This window comes from Sus scrofa, chromosome 3 (genome assembly GCF_054392235.1).
Source record: "Sus scrofa isolate SSC_HxYL_T2T_F1_AM1 chromosome 3, Sscrofa_HxYL_maternal_Yorkshire_Landrace_v2.0, whole genome shotgun sequence".
Lineage (NCBI taxonomy): Eukaryota > Metazoa > Chordata > Mammalia > Artiodactyla > Suidae > Sus > Sus scrofa.
Window position 1 is genome coordinate 1,867,917 of NC_139385.1, and position 10,072 is coordinate 1,877,988.

The 10,072-nt window shown below is 54.2% G+C and overlaps 1 protein-coding gene across 12 annotated transcripts in view; it reads right to left on the bottom strand.

Moving 5' to 3' along the window:
• IQCE (IQ motif containing E) overlaps nucleotides 1-7,477 on the bottom strand; it is a 48,173-nt gene extending 40,696 nt beyond the window's left edge. For 10 of the 12 annotated variants that reach the window (XR_014839935.1, XR_014839932.1, XR_014839931.1 and 7 more), the window contains exons 1-3: nucleotides 7,311-7,460; nucleotides 2,551-2,598; nucleotides 1,235-1,280 (exon numbers count right to left, since the gene is read on the bottom strand). Coding sequence is in view for 6 of the 12 variants with exons in the window: in XM_085016329.1 (XP_084872455.1) it covers nucleotides 1,235-1,280; nucleotides 2,551-2,598; nucleotides 7,311-7,346 (130 nt within the window). In the remaining 6 variants the exon portion in view is untranslated. Of the gene's footprint in view, nucleotides 1-1,234; nucleotides 1,281-2,550; nucleotides 2,599-6,975 lie in introns of all 12 variants that reach the window. The other 2 variants (XM_085016325.1, XM_085016330.1) reach the window with 2 other exon arrangements.
• Between the last annotated feature and the right edge of the window lie 2,595 nt (nucleotides 7,478-10,072).

Genomic DNA, 10,072 nt, shown 5'->3' on the forward strand with positions numbered 1-10,072 from the left:
CAGTGACCTCAGGAGTTCCCGCTGTGGCACAGCGGGTGAGGAACCTGACTGCTGTGGCTCGGGTCGATGCAGAGGTGCAGGTTCAATCCCTAGCTCGGGCCGGTGGGTTAAAGGGTCTGGCGTTGCCACAGCTGCAGCGTACATAGGTTGCAGCTGCAGCTCGGATTCAGTCCCTGCCCAGGAACGCCCGTGTGCCACAGGTGCAATCATAAAATTAAAACACACACACACACACACACACACACACAAAGAAACAAAAACCAGTGACTACGGGAGGACCAGAAATCTCACCACCCTCCTCAGAGCGCTGTCAGGATTGAAAACCTACAAACCCATGTGCGTCCGGATTGGACATTAAAGAACAATGTTTCCTCAATGGGCAGGATCCCCGCTGCTATGGCTGGGAAATCGGAGCAGCAGGAAGGATGCGGCCGGAGTGCGGGAAGGGGGTCCGGGGAGGGGATGCGTCCTGTCATCCCATGGTCCTACTGGGTGGGCCAGGCGCCTGGGATCCGTGCTGGTGCAGGGACAGGCGGGGGCCCCGCTGCGGGGAGCACGTGGGAAGCAGAGCCACTGAGTGACAGCGCGCCTCGTGGGGGCTTTTGTGTCTCGGCGGTTCTGGCCGCTCTACATTATGTGAAACACGATTCTGACATTTGCAGAAATCAAGGAGAAAGCAATTGGATTAGGAGCATTTTCCGACACTTGAAATGCCTGACTTCCAGGAAGAATGAGGAGAGATGCTCTAACATCTCCCGTAGGCGCCACCCAGACAAAAAGGACGGTCCGAGGTGAGAAGGGTTAAGACACAAGCATCACTTTGCACCATTCTCGGTCCTCTCCACAGCAGCGGGGGAACCACATCCCAAACCAAACTGCCCGAGGAGCTCTTCCCAACGCTTATCCTCACCGTGGAAAACGTGCTTTCTTTTCTTTGCAGGAATTTATCCTTCTAATTGTTTTGGGAGGGCTAATATGAAAGTTCAGTTGCACTCTCTGAGTGTGTCACACATGACAGTATGTTGGAAGAACACATGTATATAAGAAGTGTGCACACACACACACACACACACACACTGTCAAGTCAGGTGAGGCCACAGGTCTCTGAAGCAAAAGGAAGCCGGTCTAGGATTTGCCCTGCTCTTCCTCCCAGCACACCAGGGAGGGGGGCTTCCAGGAACCACTCTCCCAGTTAAACTGGGAATTTGAGGGACGGGGGCCTGGTCATACTTACTCGGTGACGTGGGCGGAGGTTTGTGGAAACTCTTCCTTTTTGCTTTCTGAAAGAGAGAAGAAACGATGCAATGCAGGTTAAGCCTCTGGAGCAGCTGGAACGGGCCCAACCGCGAAGCCTCGGTGTGTCCCTGAGGGGCGGGGGTGGTGGGGAGATGAACTAAGCCCGAGCAAAGTAAGGAACTGGCACGGGGAGGCACCACTGGTCGCCAGCGCGTCCAGCAGAGACCGAGGGAGGGGTGCCGACACAAACCCACCCGCAGGGGCCACCAGCGGCCTCACTCAGCCCTGGAGCCCCGACGTGGATTCCACAAGAGGAGGCGGGGGAGGTGCAGCAGGACCATCTGGAAGAGAGCTCCCCCTTCGGCCGAGGCCAAATGTGGGCGTGGGGACCCACTGGCCACCTGGGGTCTGAGTCTCCTCCGGGAGACGGGCTTGGATCCCCACTTCTCCCGGAGCACCCCAGACCCATGTCCTCAGGTCCCTCATCCTGGACAGCAGACCCAGGATGCTGCCCTGGAGTCCTCAGAGCTGGGGTGAGACGCACTGGGGCCAGAGTCCCCCCTGCTGGGAGATGTGCTCCCTGCTCCTCCACCGCTGCCCAGCACAGCTTTGCAAACGAGCCCCGAGAGCCGAGAGCCGGGTTGGGGGCACCAGTCTGCCTGTGGACCCCGGACCTGCCTGCTCTCCCTCAGGCCAGCGCGGTGGCTGTCAGTGGTTTCTGACAATATCACGGAGCTCGGCCCCCTCCCCTTGGGGGTTAGGACTGCGACTGGGGCTGGGGGGGCGGGTAGTAAAGCCCCCTACCAGGTGCAGGACAGGAAAACCTGCCCTCAGCCTTATGGACATCAGGGCAGCTGATGTCCGGGTCAAATTTTTACTTATTTTTTAAATTTTTATTTATTTATTTATTTATTTATTTATTTATTTATTTTTGTCTTTTTGCTATTTCTTTGGGCCGCTCCAGCGGCATATGGAGGTTCCCAGGCTAGGGGTCGAATCAGAGCTGTAGCCACTGGCCTACGCCACAGCCACAGCAAAGCAGGATCCGAGCCGCGTCTGCAACCTACACCACAGCTCACGGCAACGCCGGATCATTAACCCACTGAGCAAGGCCAGGGATCGAACCCGCAACCTCATGGTTCCTAGTCGGATTCGTTAACCACTGCGCCACGATGGGAACTCCCGGGTCCAAATTTTAGTTATAACTGCAGTTGTTCAAATCCACCTGCAGGCTGGGTGATGGGCCCTGCATTGGTGGGGACACAGGTGTGTAAGGGACACAGGCCGGGGGAGCTGCCTCCCCACTGCACTCACCGTCTCAGAGTCCGAGTCGAAGGTGATTGCAGACAGACTGTCATCCCCCTGGAGGAAGAGATGCAAACAGTGAAAACTTCAGCTCCCCGCCTGGCTCCACAGTCACCCGTGCAAAGGGGAAACAGCCCGGCCACACTGCGGAGGCAGAGCCCCAAACCCAACAGAAGGTTCGAAGTGGCGCAGCAGCCAGGCTGTTCCATTGAGTGCATCCAAACAAACAGGTGGGGGACACCCAACTCTGCCGGCAGGGCCGCTCCAGGCCTGTCAGTCCAGCAACATCACGTCCACAAAACTGCCCAACGGCTCTTTTTTAAAAAAATTACATTAAAAAAATACATAAAAAAATTTAAAAATTACATTATAGTTGGTTTATGAGATTGTGTTAGTTTCAGGTGTACAGCAAGATAATTTAGTTATATACATATATATATAAAGTAGGTTTTTCAGGCTCTTTTCCATTATAGGTTATTATAAGATACAGGACATATTTCCCTGTGCTCTACAGTAAATCCCAGTTGCTCATCTATTTTATAAATAGTAGTTGGTTTCTCTTCATCCCACACTCTTACTGTATCCCTCTCCCCAACAAGACGACGATAAAAGCATTTCATCTTCGCTTCGAAGCACAAGGAACGGGTGACTGCAACCTGCTGAGAATTAACCAGAGCCATCTAGGCATCCAGAAAACACGTGCGTCATTCTGACCGCCGTGACCTGCCCTGGCCCAGGGACTCAAGCAAACTCTGTGCTGTCTAATGTCAGGACTAGCTGTCGAGGAGAAAAGGGAGCTTTCCCAAGAGACCCATGTGTCCCTGTTGACTGAACACACTCAGGTTTAAATCCTAAAAGGAGAGGAAGCAGACAATGCCTTCACCATGCTGCACAGCTGATGGGCAAAGCTGGTACTGGAGGAGGACTGAGTGTCCCTCGCGTGGAGCAAGCGTGCCGCGTCTGGGGGCTGGGGGCAGGCACGTTTCAGGGGGCTGCTGCCTGCGGTGGGGCCCCAGAGCCGGGTGGAGGACTTGATCGCACTCTGGAAAGCACACGCGGCGCCTATGAGGTTAACCATCAGTGTCGTGAGCCACTATTCTGCTAGCAGCCTGAAATTTCACTGGAAACGTACGGCCACACAAGAACAGGGACAAGGGGCAGCTGTCCCGTGGGACGCCCGGCCCGAGCGTGCCCCCTAAGCAAGGACAGTCCAGATTAAAGGTGCAGAGTGACTGCATTTGCGGAAAGGGGGGAAGGCAGTACGTTCCAAAGAAACAGAGTCAGCCGCTGAATTCGATTTTTGTTGTCATTCGACAGGGGACATTTTAAGGTTAAATAGCGAATGACAGTAACGACGAGAGGTCTTGTACGACTTAGGAAGGGACGGCAGGGGGCTGGTATCCAAGGCACGTGGGCGATCAGGAAAGGAAGCCCCCTGCGAGTTTCCGTTTCCTGGTATCAAAGAGGATGTGCCGGCCAGTGACCGAGGTGAGTTATTGAAAACTGTATAGAAAAGTAGCAAAGCGTTCTTGAAAAGTTAACAAAAAATGCTGGCGCTCCCTCTGTGGCGCAGCAGGGTCGGCACTGTCCTGGGAGTGCGGGGACTCAGGTCTGGGTTCCATCCCTTGCCCGGCACAGTGGACTAAGGATCCAGCATTGCCGTAGCTGCAGCTGGGATCTGATCCCCGGCCCGGGAGCTCCGTATGCCTCGGGGCAGCCAAAAAAATTAAAAAAAAAAAAATTATCGAAGTAAGGTTGATTTGCAATGCTGTGTTAATTTCTGCTCTACAGGAAAGTGATTCATACATATATACATATTCTTTTTCAGATTCTTTTCCATAATGATTTAACACAGGATATTGAATATAGCTCCCTGTGCTGTTTGGTAGAATTTTGTTTATCCACCCTCTAGGCGATAGCGGCTTCTGCTGACTCAAGGTAACCCCTAGGTAGTTGGGATAAAAGGTTTAAACAAGAAAAACTTCTGAGCAGGGAGTCAGAGGCTGCACAGGGTGGGGAAATTGACTTCACAGAGTTAGTTCAGCCAAGTCACGCACCAGATAAACAAACCACCCAGCGAAAACCACATCAACCCTGTGGGTAGGAGTTGCTCTAACATAGGAGCGAAACTTTTTTTTTCAACGAAAAACCTATGAGACATACAGAGAAACAGCAAAGTGTGACTGAAACACAGGGAAAAGAGCAGACAGTGGAAACTGCTTTTAAAGGGTCCAGATGATGGACTCGGTGGACGAAGGCTTCCGAGCAGCCGTTATCAGTGAACCCAAGGAAGCAGCTGTCGTGAGGCTGGAGGAGGACCCGTGAGGCAGGAGAGCACAGTGGTTACAGGCAGGAGGTCCGCAGTGGGGACACCTGAGCAGTAGAGCAGGTGACACAGAACCCTATAAGCAGTAACTTCTCTACAGATGCTCTTACCGTATTGTTCTGAAACGATGAGCCCTTTACAAGTGTTGGCTCCTTTTTTTGGGCTGCGCCCATGGCCTGCAGAAGTTCCCCGGCCAGGGATCGATCCTCTGCCACAGCAGTGATACTGCTGGGTCCTTAACCCGTTGAACCACCAGGGAACCTGGAGGTGGCTCTTAAATCGCTGGTGACCACGCCCAGGCTCCACTTCACCCCCGTGACTCTGCACTGGGGCCTTGGGCTGTGCTTCCAGCCATGGCGCCACAGTGAGTGCTTTCTGAAGTTCACGAGCAAGCCCAGGGGTGGCTCCACGCCAAGGGACTGGGGGGGGCTGGACAGACTGGACAGTGCCGGCCCTCAAGAGGTTAGCCTGGGCGTAAATGCCCTGAGAGCCTGTGCCGCTCTGCTCCACAAGACTGAACTCCTTGAGACCAAGGCACTAGCACTCAACTTATCTTGTGTCCTCAGAGCCTGGCATGTATAAGGGGCTTTTACCAGATGCTTCTATGGATGAGAGCATCCACGGCAGCTTTGTTTCTAATGGCACACATGTGAAAACAAGACAGTAAAAGTGAGGAAATGAAGAGCTAAGATAGGGATATCCCATTAGGTTAGAGTTTTTAAAACCCTGTGTTTGAAAATGTGTGGCTATGGGAAGATGCGAGCAGCAGATTAAATGTCAAAGTGACAAAACAATATAAATATGATCTCGATTTTTAAAACGCATACGGAAAAAAAAAGATGCACTAAAAAGTACTGAAGGCAACACCAACAGATTAACTGCGGTTTCCTATAGCTAGTTAGATAATGGGTAATTGATTTTCTCTAAGGGGCATGACTAACTTTTTTTTTTTTTTTTTCTGTCTTTTTGCCTTTTCTTGGGCCGGTCCCGCGGCACATCAAGGTTCCCAGGCTAGGGGTCCAATCGGGGCTGTAGCCGCCGGCTTATGCCAGAGCCACAGCAACGCGGGACCCGAGCTGCGTCTGCGACTCACACCACAGCTCGCGGCAACATGGGATCCTTAAGCCACTGAGCAAGGCCAGGGATCGACCCCACAACCTCATGGTTCCTAGTCGGATTCGTTACCCACTGCGCCACGACAGAACTCCACGACTAACTTTTATAATCGCAATATGAGAAGGTACATTTTAAAGATGGAGGAGCAGTAACTGCGGCCAGCGTAGACTGGCAGGCCTTGCAGACGAGCCAGGACTTGGTGCCTGGAGGGTCAAGCAGGAAGCTTCAGCAGCTCCAAGTGGCCAGCGGCTCTGAGCCCTACTAGGGGTGTGCTTGGTACAGCCCTGCTGGGTACAGCCATCTCCGGGAGAAGGAAGCAAAGCCGGCTAAGTTCCTTCTGTCTGGAGCCATGCAAAGGCTTCTCACTGAGGCCTGAATAAATTCAAACACTGTGTAAGGCCTGCAAGGCTCTCCACCGTCAGGCCCCTGCCTCCCTTCCATCCGCACTCATCCCCTCAACCAGATCCCAGCAACCTTGCTTTCAGGCCCTGGAACCACTGCACTTCCCTACCTCAGGACCTTTGCACCTGCTGGTCCTGATGTGCTCCGATCTTTACCAAACCGCCTCCTTCTCCTCTGTGGCATCAGAACATTTAGAACTTCTCAGAGTGGCGGATCCTGGGACCTCGTTTAAAGCAGACTCTCCAGCCCACCTCCCTTCCAAGGGCTGTTTTATTTTCTGCACACGCCACTTCCCACTTTCTCACTTGAGGTACACGGCCTGTTTTTGCCGTGTTCTCCCCCCACTCCCACCCCCACTCAAACGTAGCTTACTCATCCACAGTGTTATCTCCAGCAGATGGCTGGCGTGCCAGAAGCCCGCTTGCCCTGGCCCGGGGGAGTGAACCTGGGCCGCACCTCCTCCAGAACGCCTTCTCGGCTTGGTGCTGGGTAGGGCCCCGCTCCCGGAGCCTGGGGCTCCTCCCTCACACCTGAGCAGTCGCCCCGGCCACGTCCCCCGCTCGGGAAGCACGGGGTGGGCAGGCACTTACGCAGGGAGCTCCGTCCCCAGGCGGGCCGCGGTCGCAGGCTCGGCGCAGGCCCGGCTTCGCGGGCGCCGAGCGGCGAGGGCGCGGCGTCCGGGAGGGCTTCCTGCAGGCGGCGGCCAGCGCAGGGGCGAGCGGGGAACCAGAGGCGGCTGGAGGCTGGGCGACGGGCGCCGGGGACGCCCGGCCAGGCGCATGCGGGCGGGGGCCGGAGGTCCGCTCTTATGCGGTAACAATAATGTCAGCTGTCACCCAGCGGCTGCCCGTCCTGCGCCCCCATCCTCCGGCCCGCGCCCAGGCGAGGGGAGGCCGCGCGGGGGTCCGCCCGCCCTCCGTCTTACCGTCTCCGAGGCCGGGTCCCCAGCGCCCAGGGACATGGCGGCGGCGCTGCCCGATCGTCCCTCGGCGCTGCCGTCCGGTTCCGGGGCTTCGCCGGCCGCGGGGCTGCCTGCAGCCTCCCCGCCTGCCCGCGCCGAGGCCGCGACCCCGCTGCCATGGCAACCGCGCCGGCCCGCCGAGCCCCGGATGTGGCCGTCGCCCGGCAAGGGGGGCCGACAGTAGCCATGCGCTGGGACTCCAGCGGGCCGACTGGCTGTGCGCCCGTGGTACCCGGCGGAGAGCCCGGCGGAGTTGGAACAGTGCAGCCGCCGCGCTGGACAAGGGCCTTCTGCAGTGTCCACAGTCTGCAAGCTCTGAACGCCTGGCATTCAGAAAACCATCTCCCCGACCTCATCTTTTAGACTCAAGGGTTCTGATACAGCCACGGGACCACACAAAATAACAGAATTTGCGCTCAAGGTACCCAGTGGCCATCACGAAGATCTTAGGAGCGGTGGTCTGCAAAGTTCCTTTAAGTTATTAGCGAGTATAATCTGACCTTTCTCTTCATCCGGGCCTCCAAGAGCATTGACTCTGTCCCCCTCCCCTGCCTTATTTTTCCAGCCCCCGGTCTTTATTATTAAAAAGAACATCCCACCGCTAGAATGCAAGCTCTCTGGGGCAGGGCTTTGTTCACAGCTGTATCTCCATCCCTTAGAATAGGGCCTGACCCATAGCATGAGGTCCATCAATAGGTGTTTGGTGCCTGGCAAGTCATGTAACTTCTCTGCACCTGTAGCCTCACATATAAAGTGGAGAAACGCGTTGTTGTGAGGCTCAAATGAGTCAATACCTCTAAAGAGCTTGGTGCAGTTGCTGGTTCCAGAGAGGGCGCAGTGTGACAGAGTTAGTACTGTTTTGTGGTGAACAGATGAATGGTCCCCACACAGGAGAGCCTGGTACTGCAGGAGGAATGTCTGGCAGGTTATTACTGCCCTCCTTCTGGCACCACCACCTATTAAGAGTCTATGACCCTCTTGGAGTTCCCGTCGTGGCTCAGTGGTTAATGAATCTGACTTGGAACCATGAGGTGGTGGGTTCGATCCCTGGCCTTGCTCAGTGGGTTAAGGATCCGGCATTGCTGTAAGCTGTGGTGTAGGTTGCAGACATGGCTCTGGTGTAGGCCAGCAGCTACAGCTCTGATTAGACCCCTAGCCGGGGAACCTCCATATGCCACGGGTGTGGCCCTAAAAAGGCAAAAAAAAAAAAAAAAAAAAAAAGAGTCTATGATCTTCTTTTCCTCAGTTTACTCATCTCCACAACAAAGGGGGTGAGCCACACAGTGGTCCAAGTCTATTTTCCAGGATGCAGGGTAAATTGAGTGGGTTAATGGTCAGGAGCTCAGGTTTAGTAGACTCACTGTCATCTCTGTGTCTGTGAAGTGAAGACAGTTTCAGGGCTTTCGTTGGCACTGAAGGAGATTAGAGATAAAATTCAGCACAGTGCCTGGTACATGGTAATGTTGGGGAAATGGCTTGGATCGTTGGTGCCAGAAAATGGGACACATGAACACGGGGCGATCTCGACAAGGCAGAAGGGCGCTGGGACTCAAAAAGCACAGGCTTAGAAGAAAAGCCCCTCCCTATTTATCCCTAGCGCAGGTGGTGGACCTGTCCTCTTCCCATTGGTCAGGTCAGGGCACACATTCTTCTCTGTTGGCTCATTTGAAACAAATTGTTACTGGGAGAAGAGGGAAAGAGGAGGGGTGTCCCAGGAGGGCATTTCAGCCAAAAACAGAGCAAAATGGAGTCACCAAGGTTTCCTTTGATAGAAAAGACATTATGTTACTTTCCACAGTAACACCTCAAAAACCAGATACTACCAGATAACACTTTGCTGCTGGTGCAATTATTTTTATTTCTTCCGAAATTATCCACTTCACTTATTGGTGCTCCTTTGCTCTGTGAAGCCCTGTTAGCAGGCCTCTCACTTTCTTAATAACGTCCATCTGCTTCCTCCAGGTACTGTCCGTGGGGCAGGTGAGTGCTTTTAGGACTTCAGCTACCCACGCACCAGTGCCTCTTGCTCCTCTCCCACTCCTGGGTTTCTGCAAACCCCCAGCCCTTCCTGCATCTATTAATTCACTTACTTTCTCTGATTTAATTACAGACGCAAATTCTCATGATTCCACTTATAACTTTTTGATTTTACACTGGTGAGAAAACAGCAATACATTCGGTGGAAACCGGACTTCGAATTTTGAATTCCGATCTTTTCCTCAGCTGGGGGTATGCGCTAGGATACATTCCTGGTGCTGGACAGAGGCGGGGAACTGCAGCTCCCCCTCAGTCATGCAATCATCAGGGTAAACAACCGGACACTTACAACCATTCCGTACCAACAACCACTCTGCTTTTCACTTTCAATACAGTATTCCACCAATTACATGACATAGTCAATGCTTTATCATAAAATAGGCTTCGAGTTAGATGATTTTGTCCAACTGCAGAGCGAGTGTAGGGTAAACCAGGCTAAGCTATGTACAGGGGGAAAGGTGCATTCAATGCACCTTGGCCTCTGAATGAAACCCCATGGACCAGTACAGAGAAATCACCAGCCTACCGCCAGGTGAGGCATTGCTTTCCTTGCCAGCCCAAACACGTGGGCCCTCGGCTGCCGAGGCCACGCCCCTTCCGCCGGAAGCTCCGCCTTCCAGGCGCAAAGCCTGCTGGACGCCCGAGCGCGTCCAATGAGCGTCCAGGAGGGCGTGATGGGCAAGCGCGGC